We start from the raw sequence: 20,430 nt of genomic DNA on the forward strand, positions 1-20,430 counted from the left end.
CTATAATATTTGATTTTCCTCAACTTGATTGGCCATGGAATGCATAGAATAGCTCTGATTGGCTGGACTTTATTGCACCACCGAATCGAAACGCCGAACTCGACGGCATTCGTCGATCGGTGGGTTTCGATCGAGGAGGCGTCGCCGAGGGACGGACCACCGCGACCAGACATGCCGGGCTTGGACGAGAACGACGACACAGTCCGCCTTCTCTTGGCCATGGAAACGTCGCCTGCATCGTCGCCAGCGTCGACGTGCGCCCAGCCTTCCACGTGGTCGGAAGAAAAGGTTGTCGACGACATCACGGTGTTTCGCGGCGTCGTTCCTGGCTGCGACTGGAACGCAGTCAAAGCAACGGGGATCGTACCGTGCGCCACAGCATTCTTGGCGGCCAAGTTGATCGACGAGGCGGAGATGCCCCGCTTCGATAAGATGGTGGCCCGCGTGACGATCCTCAACACAAACCACGCAAGCAACACCACGACCAGTGTCCGCCACGTCCAGCTCAAGCCCGTGCTCGTGACCAAAGCGCGGGAATTCGTCGTGGAGACGACAACGAATGCGCCTTCAGTCGTCGACGACTCGGCCACGATTGCCATTGCATCCCGATCGACCGCGTGGCCCGGCGTGCCGCCCACTGCTTCGTATGTCCGCGGCATCAACTTCATTTCAGGATATATCCTCCGTCCTGTCGTGGTCGTTGTGGCGGGCAATGCGTCGTCCGTAGGGTGCCACGTCACTTTGATCGCGCATGTCGACCCTGGTGGGCTGCTGCCTGCGGTCGTGATGAATCTGCTCGCGGTCGACGCCCCATGGAAGCTCCTTCGTCGATTTCGAAAGCTCTATGCCCACGACGCGAGTGTCCCCGACGTGGCAAGACAAACTCGCGCGCTGACGCGGGCCATCGAGTCGACCGTGGCGCACACGTCGCGGTCGCGCAGCGCGCCGCCGCCGCCGCTTGACACTCAACCGCCATGTTCAAGCGGCGCGGACCCCGGCACTCCACGTGGCCTTGAGCAATTTGCGTGCGAAAGTGTCGCGATTCTCTTGGCAAAAGCGTCGGACCATTGCGTCGACACGACATGGAGCCACGTCAAAGCGACGTCGACCGCGATTGACGTGTTCCGCGGCGCCGTGCAAGGCTCCGACTGGACCGCGGTCAAAGCGACTGGCGTCGTTCGTTGTTCCGCAGCACGCTTGGCGTCGAAATTGATGGATCCGACCGAAATCGTTCGATTCGACGACATGACGGCGTCGTGCCGCGTGCTGATGGCGTTGCCAAACTCGACGACGTCGGTGCGGCACATCACGGCCAAGCCCGTCTTCCCCACGGCCGCCAGGGACTTTGTCGTGATGTCCACGATGGAGGTCAAACCCGACGACGTGGTTGTGATTGCAACCCGGTCCATGGACCACGCGACCGCCCCCGCGACGTCCAATTTTGTCCGAGGCCACATCAACATTTCGGGCTACATTCTGGACCCGGTCGACTTGGGTCCCGAACCAGCATGCCACGTGACCATGATGGCCCACATGGACCTTGGCGGCATGCTGCCGGCCGTCGTGATCAATCTGTTGTCGGTGGAAGCGCCTGCGAAGCTACTGAACAAGGTCCGAGAGCTCTATGGCACGACCGGGGCGACCGCATCGCTGCCACGACGACGCCTCCTGCCTGACGTGACCGCATGCCGAAACGAGTCCACCGAGGCGCGACCCGACCCCGGTCGATCGCCCAACGGTGGCCAGGTGGACGGGTCGCCAATTGCACGCGATGCGCTGGACAACTACGCTGCGTTCGGCAACGCCAGCATCGAGTTGCTCGTGGCCAATGTCAGCGACGCGTCGACTATTGCGTGGACCGAAGTCAAACTCCACGACGGCATCGCCGTGTACCGCGGAGCCGTCCCGAATTCCGACTGGAACGCTGTCAAGGCGACTTGTGTCGTGCAGTGCCCCGCTTGGTTTCTCGCCGGCAAGCTGCAAAATCCAGCCGACATGACAACGTTTGATACGATGACAGCGAGTTGCCACGTCCTGGCCGACTTTTCCGGCCGCGTGTCGGTGCGCCACGTCCAAGCCAAGCCAGTCTTCCCCACGACCGCTCGCGACTTTGTCGTGGTGACCGCTGTGCACGAGGTGGCAGGGTCGTCGTCTGCGTCGGACCACCAGGACCGCTTCGTGATTGCATCGCGATCGACGACCCACCCGAAAGCGCCAGAGACCAAGCAGTTTGTTCGAGGAACGAACAATATCTCGGGGTATGTCGTCGATGGCGTCGACGGCGGCGCGTGCCGCGTGACTATGATGGCCCACATGGACCTTGGCGGCATGCTGCCAGCGGTCGTGATCAATGCACTCGCGGTCGATGCCCCATACAAGCTCCTGAAGCGATTTCGAACACTGTATGAGCTCGAGTCGTTTCCAAGACGGCCATCCATCCCGCCACAACCGGCAGCTCCTGCCACGTTGCTGATGGAGTCGCATCAACACCTTGGACCGGACGTCCTCGGCTCGACCCGCGTCCCCGACCGAACTTCGTACGACCCCAAGACCAGGACATCGCGATGCTACGTGTGCTCGAACACGATGGCGACGTTCCTCCTGCGCCACAATTGCCAGATCTGTGGCCACGTCGTGTGTGGGTCGTGCTCGACGCACCGCATCCATACCAACTACTGGACGACTCTCCGGACGTGTGACACGTGCGTCGTCCACCTTCAACAGAAGCACGTCCCCGCGCTTCTTCCACCGCAGCCATCCTCGACGGCCGCCATAACCACACCTGCGTCAGCGCGTGCCATCGAGCCCGCCCTCGCCATCCAACCGTCCTCTATGTTCTGCTACGCGTTCGACCAGTGGAAATACGGCCGAAGACTCGCGTCCGCCGCGTGGGTCGCCGGCTGCCTCGTCCTCGTCCTCCCCGTCGTCCTTGGCGTGCTCTCCAACTCGGCCATGGTCGACTTTGCTCAAGCGGTCAAGGTTTACTTTGACACTTAATTCAGCTTATTTATCGGTATCAATCTTGTTTTTTTGATGCCCAACTTTTTAGAATTTGGTACACATTTCCGCCTCCATTCTCTCGCACAATTACATTACTGTATATCCGAAAATGAATTATTGGTATCATTCCGAGTCTCATGCTCAATTTCGCAAAAATGTCCAATCGGTTCGCACGTGAAGGTTGTGTGCCAAGAAATTTCAATTTTTCTCGATGCGAAACAAAATCCAGAATATGCAGTTCGTCCAACGACCTAGGAGAAGTGCTGCTGCTTCCAGTACGAGGGCATACTGTGTCGCTTTACTTGAGTGTAAAAACGAATACGGGTGTCGATGAAAGCATTCCCACCGTTGTCGACAACCACGCAGGAGTTGAGACCAAACACGCGCCAGAGTTTGAATTGCCTCAGTTCGCGGAATTGTGAGGACAGAAATATGATATCTATCCCATGACGATTTTTACCCCAAAATAACTTTTCGTTGTATTTGCAACAACTTTTGTACCTCGAATTCGTTCGAATATTGGAAATAATTGGACAGAAGATATCCGGATACCATTGGCAGAAAATCCGGATACATGAATCCAGGCTAGTTTCTTCGCCATTTGGAGATCATCATGTTCAAGCGGTTGAGCGAGAAGTTCGTCAAGGCGCCGGTGAGGTCTCCGTCCGCGGATGCCAAGGCAGAGGACGACGTGAGTCTCTTCGGCGAAGCGTCCGTTCCCTCTCGTACTGACAGCGGCAGTCAAATCGTGTCGGCGGAAACGATGGCTGCCGCGTCGGCAGCAGCGTCCGCGGCAGCGTCGGGTATGTTTACTTTTATGAAGAAGGCGCAGAGTGCAGCGACATATGCGGCAAAGGAAGGGTCTGCTAAGGTGAAGAAGGCATTGGACGCTGCTGACATGGACGCGCTCCAGCGCAAACTCAACCATGCGCTCGACGGCACCGCGACAGTCGACATATCGTCGCTCAATTTCACGTACGTCACGGACGACATTGTCGCGATGGGATTTCCCACCAAGGGAAATGGACACAAGATGGGTCCCATTAAGGATAACCCAATCGATGCCGTCGCCAAGCACCTCAACACGGAGCACAAGGGGCATTACATGATTTGGAATCTCAGCGGTACTTGTGCTGCCCGCTCTGTCCTTTCTGAGCTCACTCACGTGTGTCAGAGGAGTCGTACGACTACACGTGCTTTGACAACCAAGTGCTCGAGTTTTACTTTCCTGGACACCCCGCTCCGCCCCTAGGTAAGACCCTCTCTGTGTCCACTGGGCCATTTGTCACGGTTAGTGCCAGGCTTGCTATTCAAGATCTGCGCGTCCATTGAAAGCTGGTGTGCCGCCGACCCGAAGAACATTGCATGTATTCACTGCTTGACCGGCAAGGGACGCACGGGAACTGTTGTCGCATGTTACTTGGCTTGGGTGGGTCTGTTCGACTCGCCGATGGAAGCGCTCCAGCATGTCGGAGATCGATGTCGCACTCCAGTCGAGCGCTTGACGATACCGTCGCAGCGGCGGTACCTTTCATACTTTACCAACGTCCTGGACGGTGTCAAACCGCGCAGTGTCCCGCTCTTGCTGCGCCGCGTGATCATCAACCAGATCCCGGTGTTTGGGTCCCGAACGACCGTCGAAGAAGATGGGCTGACCGAGTTGGTCGAAGAAGGGTGTTGTCCATACCTACAGATCTTCAAGGGCGGGAAACTCATGTTCACGACGACGTGGACAGCGGTGAAAGAAGGCACGGGCGTCCAGTGGGTGAGCACATCGGACCTGTCGCTGAGCTTCCACGTCGACTGCATGCTCCAAGGCGACATCTTGATCCGGTGTCGCCACCTCACCGACAGTGGTGGCCGCATCTCGATGTTCCGCGCCGCGTTTCACACGGGATACATTCCGATGGGCATTCTCCGCTTGACAAAGGGTCAGCTGGACGGCGCGTGCCAAGACAATCGATTTGCGTCCGACTTTTTTGTCGACTTGATCTTTGCACCTGTCCAGTCGAGCCGTGGCAGCGACGGGACGTTGAGCGACGACGGCGGTGGACGCAGCGAAGGCGTCGCGCTCTCCGAGCAAGACAAGGAAGCGTACGACGAAATGCTGAGCAAGGACGAGCGATTCTGGACTGACATTGACGAGCGCAAGGCGCGTATGGTAGCCGCCGCCAAGGGAGACGCGTCCAAGAAATCGATCCCTGGCGCGTCGACGTTTAGCATTGTGTCGGAACAAGATGACATTCACGTCGAGTACGAGCGAAAAGGCAGCTGGGACGAAAACTGCGACAAAGACTTGATGGATGCGCTGAAGGCGGTGCCGGCAGAACCCGCGGATATCGACGTGGCGGCGACGACGCGGCCGACGGACGTGATGGTGGCGGCCGTCGAGTTTGAAAGCAAACAAGCCGAGCTCGACGACGACCGCCTGCTGGAAGACTTGAACCAGTTGAACGAAGTCGCAACGACAGCCGACGGCGACGCATTCGACTTTGCAGACGATGATTTTGACGAACTGGAAAAGTATTTGAGTACGCTAGCCACGAAAGAATAAGCAGCTTGTTGTTGGACTCGTGGCGACTGTAGAGCACGAGATGGATGCATTCAACCTGAGCCAAGGTGGGGGTGACAACTTCGCGGCGGCAGGAAGATGGATGCTCCAGACGCTGGAGTGCTGGGTGGCAGCGACGTCGCGCGTGCCTGCCGTCGGCACGCCGCATCTGTCGATTCCAACAGCTTGGGGACAGGATTGCATGTAGAGTTCAAGAATGAATCGCGGTCGTGGTCTCTGCCAACTCTGCGCCCAGTTCCACTGCCTGGCCACCATCGGGGTTTCGAGGAGAGTCCATGCGGCGCCGATCTTTGTGTTGAGCGGGGGAGGGTACACTTGCCGGTGGGTTACATGACGTGGCGGAGGATTGCCACCGCACGAGAGCCGTTCACGTCCACCCCGTGCACTCGAATCCTCCTCCATCTTTTCCAGGGTTGGCCAGGACAAAGCAAAACGGGCAGCTGGGGACGGCAAGCTCCATCGAAGTGACGCAGGACGGTGCTGGCCATTCACCCGTTCGTGCCAAAATACAGTCGTGCGGCGTGTTTGCAGTGGAGGAACCACGAGCTCAAGCACTTCAGCACCACGTGCAGGATGCTGTCCATGTCCTGGCGTGTAAACTGTTTCGTGGAAGGGAACTAGGGCGACGTCGACGTGAGCGCCAAGTCCATGGGCAACGGGCGGCACCTGGTCGAGGGCGTCCACCGTGCATTGCAAAAAGAACGTCGACGACGTCTTGTTCTTGACGAACGCAACGACGTCGTCTCGGCTGAAGAGCGTGCCATCTTCTTCCTTGGACGTGGGCGCTATCGTAGTCGTCGTGGTGGTGGTAGGGATGGTCGCGAGTTCGGGAAAAAAGGCGCTGCAGTGCTGTTGGACCCACCGGACCACGAGGGCGAGTTCGTCCGGCGATCCCACCGACTCGGTCGCGTGCTGTACCATCTGCACCCAATCGAGTCAACGAGTCGGGCCACCACGAGCGAAACCTTACCGCGTTGAAGCCGTCCGCGACACACTGCGCTCGATAAAAGTATTCGTCCTTGATGCGTTGGATGGCAGTCGATGTCGCTGCGTCCATCGCGTGGATCGTGTTGTCGCGCTCGCGTTCCAGGAAGGCCACCAACTCGGTCAAGTTCACGGCGCCGCTGCCGTCCACGTCGATGCGGTCAAAGAGTTGCTGCGTCTCGTTCCATCGATCGACAAGCTGTCGGGGCTGCTGCTCTGTCCGTGGTCCACGTCAGACGCGCGAACGACGACGATAGTCGGGACTGCACCTGTCGTGGAAGGACGTGGCAAGATCGCCGCCAAGTTTGTCGTGGATTCCAAAACTGCGCCGCCTTCCGCTTGACACATGGCCGTGGCGTCGAACATGCCGTACACGCCGGCGCCGCTGGTCATGACGAGCGTGGCGCTCAACAGGGCAAGTCCCGCACGCGCCTTCTTGGTCTTGACGAGCAGCGGCCGCGTCAGCGTTTGTGTATCACTGTCCGTGTCACTTCCATACGATGCAAACGTTGGCAGCATCGAGGGAAATCCCAACTGCGATGTCCAAGCACGTTGTCGGCGGAGATTGGCCAGAGTGATGGGCGAGTTTTGTTGTTCGCGGCGCCACCCACGAGCGTGCGATCTTCGAATGTGTTGGATACAATCGGCCACCACCGTGGATGACGGCAACGAGTTCAATCCTGGCGGCGGCCTGCACAGGCGCTGGAGGGGGCCATGACAGCGGCGAGTCGTGCTCCCAACGGACATTCGAGGCCGCGAGTCGGCCGCGCAAGCGATGGCGTGTGGTCAAGCCGCCCTCTGTCATGGTGAGGTGTTGGACACGAGGAGTTTCGACGTGCTGTCATGAGCGTTTAGTGCGGTTGGGATCGTATATACACATTCAAGGAACGTTCTGTCGGCGATGCGGCAGCCGAAGGTGGCGTGGTTGGCGGGCACTTCCAACGGCTTGCAGTAGCTGGCCAAACTAAACGGCATTCTACCCGAATGGGAAAGCTCGACAACGGGGGCGGCAAGGTCAGTGTGACGTGGGCATATCACCTCGGTCAGTTGGCAACTTACGTCGACAGTCCAAAGCCTGGCAAGCTTTGGGAGAGATGCCTAGGGAGGCTCTAGGCATCCCCCGTGGAAAGACGGCGTCGCCTTCCAACTGGAGCTGGTCATAATGAGGCCAGCTGAAGCCGCAGGACGACGCGACGACGGCTTGGATCTCGGGGGCGTGCAGGCACTCGACCACGAGCAGCCGTCACAACATACCATCGGTAATTGAAGCGTGGGACGGGATGTATATGTCGTATCGGTCGTAGGGCAAGGACAAGAAGCGGAAGGTGTGGCATCGTGCGCAGGCACCTCCCGGCCGTCTCGCACGCTTTGGGCAGGTGATGTCGCATGTTCCCACCGAGCGCATGTTGGTCGTCTATCTCGTTGCCATCAATCAACTCAACCGCAACACCGATGCAGTCCATTTCGTTTCAACTTTGTCGATGGCATGGTGGCTTGCTAGCACGACTGCGCCACTTGGACTCACTCGGTCAAACACTCCTGCAAAGGTTCGAGCAAACCCCAAGCAATTCGCGAAAAGATCATATCCACAGGAATCGTATATTTGTATCACCGGGCAGACACCTTCTACATGGTCCTAGGCGGACGTCGCCTTGACGTAGCACTGTTTGGTAAAGCTCTGCGCCGGGACGAGCTGGGATTGCGGGATCTTGGCTTCGCCTGCCGCCGCGTTGTCGACGGCCTGTACGATACACGTTGCAAGTGCAGCCTTCTTGGCTTTGAGTTTGTCCAGGGCCGCCTGGGCTTGGCGGATTTGCGCATCTAAGCTCGCGTTTTCAGCGGCCCACGTGAGCTCGAGCAGGGCTTGGAACTCGGGACGGCTGAGGAACACCCCCACTGGCATCGTGACCGGCACGCTCTTCGCGACGCACGTCTGGACAGTCGTCACGAGCGAAGCGTACGCTGTTTCGTTCTACACACACCACAACGACGGTAAGGACGACGGCGTGGTTGTCGGACAAGACGGCCGCACCGTCACGTTGAGCTGGACATACGACCCGTTCAAACACACTTCGATGAGGCGGAAGTGGTCTTCGATCGTAGCGGCGTGGTACGTGTCGTTGACAGGCACGGCCGCCGTGTACATGGTCTTGGCGTCGGCGAGGAATGTCACGATGTTGCCGAGCGAAAAGTTGCCGCCAAGGATCGTGGCGTTTGGAAGGAGGCCAACGACAGTCACGTCAGGCTCGACGAGGCTGCAGTGGCTGAGCATCCACGCCTCGAGGCCGTAAAATTGTTCGCGTGAGAGTGTGCGTGCGACCGGGTCCCCCAACTACATTGCGACCGGGATGAGGGCCATGTGGGGGCGTCCAGTGCATGCAAATATCCTACCTGGGTGATGCCGTTGTGCGCGCACTCCATGGTTTGTCCGTACAACTGCCGCGTGGCAAAGAACGCAGCTTGGTACGCGGTCGGGTCGGTCACGTTGGCGAGGGCCGCGAGCTTGTTGTCTCGAATCTGGACGATTGCCGCCATCACTTCAAATTCTTCGATCACGTTGTTCTGGTTCGTGTCGGTCTTGCCAAACTTGGCGTCGGACGTGTCCATGCACGTGGTCCGAATCCACGCGAGCGCGGGCGCTAGCTCGAACGCATCGAGAACATTGATGTACCGTCCAAACTAGGCATTGCCACATGAGGCGCCGGTTGGCCACCGAGCGAATCGACATGGACAACGTACAATCGACATGGCGATGCTCACGCACGACGTGAGCGTGCCAAAGTACTTGGCCACCTCGGCCCTGGCGACAGCGCGCTCGCCGTCCGAGTTGAACCACGTCGTGTCGATCTTGGCCGTCACATTGTCTCGAGTCTGGTTGAGCACGGCAAGCGCAAACGCCTTGGTCAAGTTGGTCTGGTTGCCGAGGACATCGATGGACGAAGCCAGTTCCTTGAGGACTTCCTCGCGCGATGGGACGTAGAACGTGACACTCGGCGTCGTCGTGGTCGGTTCCGCCCAACTCGCCGTCGTGGTTGGCGCTGGTGTGGTCGTCGTGGCGCTTGGCTCTGGGGCACTTGTCGTCGTGGCGCTTGGCTCTGGGGCACTTGTTGTCGTCGTGGCTCCAGACGGCGCTGGCGTGGTGGTGGCGATGACGACGTCGCCACCGTCCACGGCAGTTGTGGGTGTCGGCGTAGTCTTGTAGTAGCAGTGGTCGCGAGCGTACATGAGGACAGATCCGAGCTCCGACGCGGTCAGGATCTCCTTCTTGTCGCTGGTAGTCTTGGCGTCGATCAGCTACGAGGACGACCCGTGAGTTGCGTTGGTCCAACTCGAAATCGATCGATACAAACCTCGCTGTACGCGGTCTTGATGCAGCTCGTGTGCTGGTCAAATGTGGATTGCACCTGCGCGACGGCGGCGGCGGCGGCGGCCTCGATTTTCGCGACCTGGGCATCCTTTTGAGTCGTCAAGTACCCGAGCAGTTCGTTCAGGCTGATGCTTCCGTCGGTGTTCGTGTCGATCGCTGTCCAGTTTGCCACGAACGGCGTGGGCGTCGCGGACAAGTTGACGCCGATACTTTGCCACGGAAATACGATGTCGCTCGATGGGGATGGCTGGACGTCGAGGCTCCCGCTCTCTTGGAGTTCAAAGTTGGCTGTCTGGACTTGGGCAGTGGAATGCACTGCATTGCGCTCGGACACAAGCCCGAGCGCCCCCGCGGCGCATGTGGCCAAAAAGGCCGCGCACATCATGACAGGGCGTCGGGTACGGGATGGCTGCGGCGCGGGGACGGCGCTCGCCGCCATGCGGGTCAGGAACTCGTCCGTTTCCTTGTTTTCGCTGCCGTACGGCGTCTGCATCTCGAGTCGGGTTGAAGAGTGCGATGATCGAAGACGGCTACAACTTTGCACAACCAAGCACCTCTGTGAAACGACCGAAACCCTGTACGTTGACACGGACGTTTCCAAACCGCCGTGGTGGTGTGAGAGGGATCAGTTCGTTGGTACAATCCATCCTCTCACAGTGACTAGATCTCAAGACGGAGAATCCGCGCTTGGGCGTGCAGTTGCGGGGGCCGACGTCCGGGGAGCACCGGACTGGCAATCCCACCCGATGGACGTCACTTGCGCCTACAACAGCTTGCATAAGGTGGGGGCCCCGCGCGTACATCGGGGTTGGACACATCGAGACGCGCGTCCGTGTGGCCGGATGCTCGGGGGTTTGCATGGCGTTATACTAGTGTGCATGGGGACTGTTTGTCGTTTTCACTGATCCGAATGAAACACTAGTCATCGATGCGGCACGAGGATCGTTTCGTGCGAACACAGCGACGGGCGACGGAGGGCGTCCGAGTGAACGGGGTTGCAGAGGATCCCCTCCTCGCCGACTGTGGCCATGCGCCGTGGTGCTCCGTCGGTAGCGACCTTCGTATGCTGCGTATATGGATCTTGAACCGTTTTTGGCGCATCTCCGTCCTGGTGGTTTCGTTGCCCACTTGTGTCGTTGCAAGCAGACGCAACGATAACGCCGATTTTCACGAGAGAGAGAGAAGGGATGGACATGACCAGGAGCCACCGAATGCATGGGAGATGTCTACTGTTTGAGTGAGGAGCTGTTCGAAGGGGTGTGTGTTGTGTGGCTAAAACGTCAATGGTGTTGGTTGGCGGCGGCGCCCAACACTCGCGTCAACGGCTGACGGCGGCGACGACAAGGACTGGAAGCTGACAGACTACGTGATATTCATTGATACTGGCCAATGTCGTCGCTTTCCTTTGATCCTTAGACTACCATGGGCTCGCCAACGGTATCGAATTGGCGGCATGTGCACGCCAATGAGGCTACCGTCGCCGTACGCCTCTCCTTGGGCTGGAACATGTTTCGCAGTCGACGCGACGCTGGCTTGCACGCCCCAGAAATGTAACCCCCCCACCCCCGACTCCATATCAGCCCCAACCAGATGAAGCGGCACACTGAGATTGTAATTTCGCCAGTGTCGGAGTCCGCCCTTCCCCCGTTCGCGTCGTCGCAATGCCACCGCACCGTCGGCGGTCGGCTTCAAGTCAACGATGACGTTTTGCGATGCGATTCCACCGACCCGTCGACCCACGCTCGTCCGACAACGCACCGCTCTTCACCCACGCAGGGGCCGCCGTCAGCATCGACCTGGGAACGATTGCGAGCATCCGACAAGACCAATTTGATACGTTTCTCTGTTCAAAGAGAACCTGCCCTCATGATGTGGGTGTCCAACGGCAACTTTCAGAGAGGCGAGTCCCCCCAGCGAGTTTGTCGCGCTCTGAGCGTTCGTATGGGGGGGGGTCTTGGTCGCGGACCGTTGGCACATCGTCCCCAGGACGACGTGAGACAGAGGATCATGGGGCATCCCCTCACACAACGACCTGGTGAACCATGTCAAAGTTGAATCGTAGCCTTTGAGCGGGCCAGTGCGTCGGAACTGGGAGCCGTGGATGGATGTATCTAATGTGCGATCAGTCTGTTCTTCCTTCCATTCGCGCGCACACACGTTGTCCGTCTGTGCAGGTCACGTCGGCAATCCTAGCCACCACGGTGACAAGTCCTCGCACCGTGGGCCTCGACGACCTCGGTTGTGTTTCGGCCAGCCACCTTCGATTGCAGAGGGCGCCTGACCTCCTCGTGTTGCCCGTGTCGAGCTCCAACAACTCCCGCGCAGCCAACATCTCGAGTGGACACAGGCACTACGAAAGGACAGAGGCAAACACTTCAGGCGGTCACCATGGCTGCATCTCCTCAACAAAAACTCTACATGCCACGCCGTGCAACTTGCTGCTGGCGGCATCGACCAAGCGAACCCACGACACCGCCACCAACGATCGGCCCAATGCTTGCACAAGTCGATGGTGACTGCGCGGTCGACTCAAAACACCAACGTTCCTCCCAACAATTACATGACAATTATCCACCGTCATGGAATTCGCCATGGCAAGCACCGCTCGTTCAGTGGCCACGCTTGCTTGCTTCGTCCCGGGGGCCGCCCAACGATGCGCGGTCCCCGGGCACATGTACGTCCTGCTTGCCACCCACTCGTGTGTATTCTCGGGTGGTGTGTCTCACAGTACGAACCCGTACTCGGCCGCGCACGGCCCATGCTCTTGGTCGTCCCGCGCTGGTTTGTCGTGGTCTGGGGAGTGCGCCGACGGCACGGTGACGACGCCAAGGTCTTCCATGATCTCCATTGCGGCGAGCCAGACCTCAGACCTGATCATCGCGTGCTTTTTCGCGTCCAGCTCGTCCGTGTACGTGTACAACCGAATCGAGTACAGCGCGTCCATCGTGACAAAGCAAAACTTGGCCTTGTCCGCGGGACCGTTGTAGTCGTCGTGGGAGGTGAGGCCCATGTGCCGCGACTGGAGCTACGGCAGCCATTCATTTACACACCGAGTCGACACTCATTCGTACCATCACGTGGAGGTCGCGCACGAGGGTTTCCAGCACCGCCACGGACGTGTGCGGGTGCACGTGGATATCGAGGGCGATTTGCCGCTTCGGCCGTTGCGAGAAATTGACCTACATCAAGCCGTCGATGCAGTCCGAATGGGCGCCGCCGCCACCCACCATCGGTTTGTAGAGAAAATAGCTGTTGGGGACAAAGATCTTGGTGCGGTCGAGCCCAAGAACGACGGTAAAGCGCAGCGCGACGCGCTGGACGTGGCCTTGGACTTGGCCGACTTGAATGAATTCGTCGACGCGAAATGGCGCGTTCAGAACGAGGTAGAGCCCGCCGACCGCATTGTGCGTCTACGGCGCAACTACTCGTGAAGCGAGAGCATGCACGCGGCGGGCGATACCGCGCCGGCAAACCCAAGGGCAATCGCGCCGCCAATCATGCCAAGAAACGAATACTTGAGCAAGGACTGGTCTTGCCACATTTGCAAGTAAATGTACATGGACGCTATCACGAGCACGAGCAGTCGCAGCAACTACCCACGGGCGTGAACGCGCGACGATGCCAACGACGTTGGGCATACCTTGATCGACTCGGAAATCACGACTTTCTTCGAGTTGTCGGCCTTCCCACCAAACCGACGGACCGCGAGCTGGGTAGCAGCCATGAATTGACCGACACGATGAAGCGCATGCACGCACCCGATCAATCACGTTGAACACCGAATAGATCCACATGAGGAAGAAGATGCCCCAAACGTAAATGTGGAAGCGGCACAAGTACGGCGACAAGAGGGCGACAATCGTCGCTCCCATGCACAACGACGCGCTGAGAAGGTATGTCGTCGACGTCGTGCAGAATTTGACATAGTCGTCGACGATTCTATCGCACGAGTGTCCGATCATGAGAGGAGGGAGGTATATCGGAGCAGCATGGAAGCACACACGTACTCACGGACAAAGGGAAACTTGCTCAGGATGAACAGCATGAAGCTCAGCAGCACGCGCGGCAAGAACGTTGCAAAGAAGATCATGGCACCGGCAAGGATCAAGTACTCAGGGGCCTTGCCCTGCATGCACACCCACCAAACTGGGATGTCGCTGATGGGCATGCAAACGTTGCTATTCATGCAGCTCGCATATCCTCCTGCGCTGCTTTCATCGGCGGCGACAATGGCCACCGCGGCCGCCACACCAGGCAAGAACAACATCGCGTTGGTGAATGGAATCCGGATACGTTTACCGGATAGCCTTTTGACTTTTCACACCGCTGTCGAGGTGGAGCGACGATGGAATCGTACCCGGTCGAGTTGAAGGAGGCGCCGCGGCCGCTGGTGGCGGCGCTGGGACCGAAGGACATCCAAGCCCGTGTCCTTCCGGTGCTTCGTTCGATCAACGAGGAATTTGTACCGCATGTACAGTTCAAATCGCTCAGTTTCGATCACCGGTACGTGTTTCCGACCAAAAAGGACAAAACGGCGTCGCCGAGCAAAGGAATCTGGAAAGCGGGATGGCTCAAAAAGCACCACGAAGTCCTTCCGTCGGTGGTTCTGCTCTTCTACGCGTTCGAACCCCGACTGGCCTCGCGAGACTGGGCGATCCAGGAAACGGTCATTCGCGATGAAGTCGAGGATTTCCGACGGACGCTGTCCGGCCGCGACGTCAAGATCTTGCTCGTGTTGGTCCAGCTCCTTGACGACGCTACATCTTCAGCATCCCCTGCATCCACGATGTCGTCGAGCATGGTGAACCTTCCAAGCAGCGACGACCGACTCCAGAGTTTGCGCAAACGCGCGGAACTCGATGCCAAGAGCGTTTGGTTTGTCAAGGATATAGTATCGCGCACGCATCCGACGCTGATCAAACTCGAAGCGGCGATCCGCACGAACGCCGTCGAATACTACAAGGCGCAGGCGAAGCGCGTGAAGAAGGCCAAGAAGCCCACCAAGCTCGTCGGCATCCGCCACAGCTTCAAGGTCGCCCACTACTACGAATTTCGAAATTACACGTCCAAGATGCTGCTGCACTACGAAGCTGCGTACAAGGCCTTGCTGCATCTCGCGGCCGGCGGCGACGCGGACGACGGCGCCGACTTGCACCGACAACTCGTTGCGGTGGCCGAGTATATACACTACAAACTTGTGTACCACGCAATCTTTTCATCCCATCACTTGAAGGGTGCCGTGGATCAGCTGCACCGCCACATGACTGCGTTCGGGCGCCTGCCACCGTCCATTCTCCACGCCAAGAAGGACGACGTCGGCGCCGCCACGTGCGCGCACTGGGGTTACGTGAGCCGGCAGTACCACGTGTTTGGACAACTCGTCCTCGAGTCCCAGCGGCTCGGACTGCATGCATCACCGTCAAACAGTTACCACAACAACGTTCTTGCCGGTCTCGACTCGGATCTGTACAAGGAAGCGTATTTGTACTTTAGCGCGGCGGCCAAATACGCAACGTGGCGCCGCAAAGCTGCCGCCAAGGCCGGCCTGTCCTACGACGTATCGCTCGACCCCGCGACGGTCGCAACGGCCCCGAGTCCGTTCCTTGGCGGGGACGCCATCGTGCCGATCGCGGAGAAAACAATCCCCCACGCCGCGCTGGCCATCCAGTTGCTGTCCCAAGCGATCCACCACGTGACGGTGCATCTCAACCACCGCTACCGCCTCAAACACCGCCTCTTGCTTCGCCTCGGTCTCGAGCAACTCGCAAACGGAGAGTTTGCCGTGGCTCGGCAAGGGCTGGAAAAGGCCAAAGCCGCGTACATCCAAGAACGGTGGTACGGGCAAGTGAGCCAAGTGCTGTCGCACCTCCTCATTTGCGCCACGCACCAGCGCGACACACTGGCATTTCTCGAGTTGTCGGTGCAGTTGCTCAGCCCAAAGCTCGAGTTGTTTGTCGCGCCGACGCACCGCGACACCCTCCACGCGAATTTGTTTGTCGCGTTCGACCAGTGGACGACATCCCCGCCCGACCTCGCCCTCGATGCGCTCAAGAACGTCGTGTCCGTGTACGTCGACTTTGGCAAGGCTGTCAAGGCGTTTGTCCGCGAGACAGTGACGTTCACCGCCACGGTCGAGTCGTACCTTCCCGTCGACGTGTCGCTCCATTCGCTCTCGTTCGTGTTTGCGCCCGAGGACTCGTTCAACCAACACCTGCACCACGACACGGCCGACCTCCGCCTGCCGCCGCATACTCCCCGGACGTTCCAAATGGCGCTGACGCTGCCGGCCACCCAGACAACTGTCATGTGTCAGCAAGTTCGCCTTGTCTTCCGCAACCGCCATGACGTGTCGTGGACTTGGACGGTGACGTCGTTCGTCCCGCAGACGATCCTGACGCGCCGCAACAGTTTGCTGGCGGAAATGCAAGGCGTGATTCCCGGCATGGGCCAAGGCGCGGGGTCGCCGTCGTTTCAGCGGAAACCGACCACTTCCCTTGACTTTGAAGACGTGACCGGCGCCGGTCTCGAAGACGACGGTCGACTTGGCGGCCGCGGACAAGTCGTCGTCATGCAGCCCAAAGCGCGCGCCACGCTCGACTTGCTGTGCAGCCAAGTCCTCGTGGGCCACACCGCGCCGCTTCAGTTTGTCCTGCACTCGCACGACGACCACATTCACGATCCTCAGTACACGATCCACGTCGCCGAGAGTCCATTGAGTCCTGGCGGCGGCAATCGTCCACAGACCGCCCAACTCGTGTTTCGACCCGACGCCCCCGCCTTGACGTCCCCTCAACGTCCTCACTCGGAACAACCGTTCACGGTGTGGCTCCACTGTGCGACGGCCCGCGACGTTGTCCTGAACGTGCACATGACGTACCAGACGGCCCTCGGTGTCCAAGTGAGCCTTGACACAACCTTTGCAGTGCATGCCGTGGCCCCGTTCGCCCTCACGTCGACGCTGCACTGGACGTACCCGAACCGCGCGGCCCGCGTCGGGTCTCCCTTCACGGTGGTTGCACAACTCGCCGCGACCGCTCCGCTCCACCTGCAAAGCGTCGGGCTCGCCAATCTTTCCGCCCACGCCACCTTTTCATCGTCAACGACGCGAGATTTCCGGCCCAAAAAGCTCGGCGCGGGCGACCAACACAGCGTTGTGCTCCGCGTGCTTCCCCACCAAGTTGTCAAGAGTCCGCACCCTCTAGGCGACGTTGTCGTGGAATGGACCGCGGAGGACGCGGGCGAGTCAACCCGGGACGACGTGGTCACGACTGTGCTGGCGCTCCCGAAAGTCGCATTCGCATCCGTCCCGCTGAGCGTCGATGTGGCCATCCCTGAGTTCGGGGTCGAAGGCGAATTAAGCCTAGTACGCATTCAGCTGACCAACCACACGGCGGGGATAGTTGTCTTGGCGGTCAACATTGCAAACGAAGGATCCGACTTTCTCGTGTCCGGCGCGGTCGATGCCAAGGTAAACGTGCTGCCGCTGGAGACGTACGCATTCACGGTTGGCATCGTCCCGTTGCATCCTGGTGCGTGTCTGTGTGTCTGTACGAAATGTTCGTCATCGTCGTGGCTAGGCCAACTCAAGCTTCCGTCAATTGATGTCGTTCATGTCGATTCCAAGGAGAGCTTTGTTGCGGCGGACCAGCGCATGGCTCTGTTTGTCGTGCCATACAACCACAGCATGTCAACGTATTGTGGCCACGCAGATGTATAGACAAGGACAGATCACGCCGCATCCTGCAAATCGAGTAATGAATCGAGGTAGTGGCGTGGGATTTGGTGGCTTCGCTGTCTTGACGAACGTGCTACGACGCACTGCATCCTGCGCGAACGTCGCGCCGTCCTGACGGAAACCACACCCATCTCTCTTGCGCCGTCCGTTTGTCAGGCGAGATGCAATGGGATGGCGAGTAACTCTCTGGATTGTTGACTCATTTCACGTCCAAGCGCCTCCAATCGTGTCTGTCCACGATGTCGCTGTGCAAGTAGGGCCTTGCGGCCGCCGTCTCTTTCGTTGCGTTAATGTGGTTAGCCACCGACGTGCGGGCAGGGTCACTGAGCAAGACTCCAAACTCGCATCGACGGACGGACAATTGATTCATCGGCGTCGACGAGAGCCAAGGCCGTCCAGTCCATGCTCCTCCTTGCCGCCCTCGCCTTGTCATGTGGGGCTTCGCCTTCTCCACTCGATGTCGACTATGAGCTCCAGGACGAGATCAGGCACATGCACTCGACCGACGGTGCGTTCGTTGTCACGCTTCTGCGCCATATTTCTATTTCTACGGGCTCAACGACTCGATCTGCCAAATCTGGTATCCCTGGCTCATGGGCCAGCTTTCGGACAACATGGGCACGCTCGGCTGGTATGCCGGCTGCGGCGGCATACCAGCCGAGCGTGGTAGTCGCCAACATTGTGATTCACTGCGCCGACAGCCCGACCTGAAGAAGAACTCGGCCATGGCGCTGCGTTCGATGACAGCTTCATGTTGGTTAGAGTCCTACACAGGTCGAGAGCATGTGTACGATGGGCAGGGGCAGGCTTTCGGTGCATCGTCACTCGTGCCCCGATAATCGTCCGTCCGTCCCCCTCGTCGCCATTCAAACGAGCACACCAGAGAAAAAGCGCAGCTCGAAGACCAGGCAAGCTGCTCTCGCCTCGTCCAAGCACTCGAACCATCACAGCGACCCCCCGACAATGAACGATCTGGGTCGAATCTGGTAGACGCTCAGCTGTGATGGCAATTTGTGACGGTCACGAAAAAGGCACAAATTAAAAGGAAGTTCAGAGAACTAATCTTCTGGATCGGATTTTATCGGCCTCACCAAGAAGAGTAGCGCAAGATGAAGTACGTGACCTCCAACAAGCAGGTAAAAAGTGAGATTTAGAAGTAGCTTTCTAACATGAAGCGCCCCTCTCTAGAGGGACGACAAACGTCTCTAAGCTAAAAGGTGTAAGTTTCGGAGTCTAGCGTTAGTCATTTGGTGTCATTCGTGGGCGTGTAGGGTGGACTTGATGGCCATCATCGTCACAACACCCCCCGTTCAAAGTTCGACCTCCATCGAACAACCGCGTCAACGATGATGTCTTGGTTGAATGGTGCAACATCCGAACAGGCAGAGTCTTCATTGGCAGGCGTGCCAGATTCGCGCTAGTCAACCAATCGTAGACAAGGACGTGCCAGCCGTCCGTTCGACGTCAATTCTTGAATTGTCGTCTCGAGTGAGCGGATAACATGCGGCATTCTCGGACTCGCATTGCGGCGATGGCGACGCGTCCAATTCACCCGTCCACGACAGCAATACGATCGGCTCTCTCGAGCTCCCAATCCAGCGCCGAGGAACCTTCGACTCCACGAGTCCTGCCGACATCCACATCCCAGGAAGAACCTGTACCAGTGCGCGAGTTATCGGACTATAGCTGCTTGTCGGACTCCGAATGCCTTTCTTCACGACAAGTTGACCAGCTGGTGTCAGGTTCGGGACGCCGTATCCAAGATTCAGTCGGCTCTGGACGACCTCGCCAACTTTGCGCAGGAACGTGCCGTGGCTCATTCAGAGGCCTTTCAAAGCGTAGTGGACTTGAGCAGTCCGGTCACCAACGCGGATGCATTCGCGTCATTATGCCTTCAAAAAGCACTAGGACTTCGTGACGCGCTTGACTGCTAACGATTCGCGCCGGAAGCGGCTGTTCCAAGCGTCGTTCGAGATGTTCGCCCTCGAACAAGCCACCTTCGAGAGCAGCAGTGAAGATGACCAGCCGGCAATCCAGACGTCAAAGTTGAAACGAAGGCGGCGCCGAAAAGTTGTCAAAAGCGCGAAGCCGAGGGTCTGGTGAATCCAAAGTCTTTCGCGCTGAATCAACTTGTCAACAAGTTTACAGGAAACGACAGAAAATTCACCTAGTTGTACTCGTTCAAGTTATTGGAATAATAGTATGGACAAGGCATTCTGAACGCTAGAGCAAAATCCCAATAGTTTACCCAGTGGGGTGACTTTCTTCAACACGACGAAGGACATGATATGGTACATGTCGAATTACGTTGCTTGAGATATAGCCTTGGATTCTAATCACGACGGCATGTGACTGCAAATCTCTTTCAAGGAACCTTGTCAAATTTCATATTAATTCATCCAGCCTAATTCATCGATACAGATTGATTGCAAACAATCCTTTGAAAGGGACTCATTTTGGCCAAGCCGATAATGGTACCGCGTGTCACCGCTGTGCCCTGGGTTCGATTCACCGATCCCCAGTCTATGCCAGTTGGTAGGTCGCGCTTGATTTCCTCAAAGAACGTAAGACCTCCCTACACAAGAAGCAATCACCCCTCGTGAGATTATGGAATTATGGTTAGCCAGTAGAAAAACGTTGTGTGAAAAGTATTTTAAAAGTAGTAGGCAATATATATGAAAATGTATACATACAATTTAAATTCACAAAACAAAATCACGCATACGTACAAAGGATAAATGAATCCACAGCACTAATTCATGATTGGCCGTT

The 20,430-nt window shown here is 58.1% G+C and overlaps 7 protein-coding genes across 7 annotated transcripts; 3 read left to right on the top strand and 4 right to left on the bottom strand.

Annotated features, from left to right (window-relative positions):
• Positions 1-171: 171 nt before the first annotated feature.
• H310_13865 (hypothetical protein) lies at positions 172-3,032 on the top strand (the record flags this gene model as incomplete). Its single annotated transcript, XM_008881512.1, has 1 exon — positions 172-3,032. The coding sequence occupies one exon, from the start codon at positions 172-174 to the stop codon at positions 2,995-2,997; it is 2,826 nt and encodes a 941-aa protein (XP_008879734.1). The 3' UTR covers positions 2,998-3,032.
• Positions 3,033-3,609: 577 nt separating this feature from the next.
• H310_13866 (hypothetical protein) lies at positions 3,610-5,603 on the top strand. Its single transcript, XM_008881513.1, has 3 exons — positions 3,610-4,124; positions 4,175-4,252; positions 4,302-5,603. Exons 1-3 carry the CDS (start codon positions 3,614-3,616, stop codon positions 5,552-5,554), a joined length of 1,842 nt encoding a protein of 613 aa, XP_008879735.1. The 5' UTR covers positions 3,610-3,613; the 3' UTR covers positions 5,555-5,603.
• Positions 5,604-6,060: 457 nt separating this feature from the next.
• Positions 6,061-7,075, bottom strand: H310_13867 (hypothetical protein; the record flags this gene model as incomplete). Its single annotated transcript, XM_008881514.1, has 4 exons — positions 6,061-6,189; positions 6,239-6,493; positions 6,543-6,772; positions 6,826-7,075. The coding sequence occupies 4 exons, from the start codon at positions 7,073-7,075 to the stop codon at positions 6,061-6,063; spliced, it is 864 nt and encodes a 287-aa protein (XP_008879736.1).
• A 1,066-nt stretch (positions 7,076-8,141) lies between these two features.
• H310_13868 (hypothetical protein) lies at positions 8,142-10,522 on the bottom strand. Its single transcript, XM_008881515.1, has 5 exons — positions 9,907-10,522; positions 9,296-9,850; positions 8,948-9,235; positions 8,589-8,888; positions 8,142-8,528 (listed from the first exon to the last, which is right to left on the bottom strand). Exons 1-5 carry the CDS (start codon positions 10,414-10,416, stop codon positions 8,193-8,195), a joined length of 1,989 nt encoding a protein of 662 aa, XP_008879737.1. The 5' UTR covers positions 10,417-10,522; the 3' UTR covers positions 8,142-8,192.
• A 1,934-nt stretch (positions 10,523-12,456) lies between these two features.
• On the bottom strand, positions 12,457-14,196 carry H310_13869 (hypothetical protein). Its single transcript, XM_008881516.1, has 7 exons — positions 13,931-14,196; positions 13,682-13,862; positions 13,564-13,632; positions 13,384-13,515; positions 13,151-13,333; positions 12,995-13,102; positions 12,457-12,948 (listed from the first exon to the last, which is right to left on the bottom strand). Exons 1-7 carry the CDS (start codon positions 14,188-14,190, stop codon positions 12,646-12,648), a joined length of 1,236 nt encoding a protein of 411 aa, XP_008879738.1. The 5' UTR covers positions 14,191-14,196; the 3' UTR covers positions 12,457-12,645.
• Positions 14,197-14,246: 50 nt separating this feature from the next.
• H310_13870 (hypothetical protein) lies at positions 14,247-17,705 on the top strand. The gene is made up of 2 exons (XM_008881517.1): positions 14,247-17,452; positions 17,501-17,705. Exons 1-2 carry the CDS (start codon positions 14,269-14,271, stop codon positions 17,638-17,640), a joined length of 3,324 nt encoding a protein of 1,107 aa, XP_008879739.1. The 5' UTR covers positions 14,247-14,268; the 3' UTR covers positions 17,641-17,705.
• A 1,084-nt stretch (positions 17,706-18,789) lies between these two features.
• On the bottom strand, positions 18,790-19,823 carry H310_13871 (hypothetical protein). The gene has a single exon (XM_008881518.1). The coding sequence runs from the start codon at positions 19,476-19,478 to the stop codon at positions 19,080-19,082; it is 399 nt and encodes a 132-aa protein (XP_008879740.1). The 5' UTR covers positions 19,479-19,823; the 3' UTR covers positions 18,790-19,079.
• Positions 19,824-20,430: the final 607 nt, after the last annotated feature.

This window comes from Aphanomyces invadans, assembly GCF_000520115.1.
Source record: "Aphanomyces invadans strain NJM9701 unplaced genomic scaffold supercont1.57, whole genome shotgun sequence".
NCBI lineage: Eukaryota > Oomycota > Saprolegniomycetes > Saprolegniales > Verrucalvaceae > Aphanomyces > Aphanomyces invadans.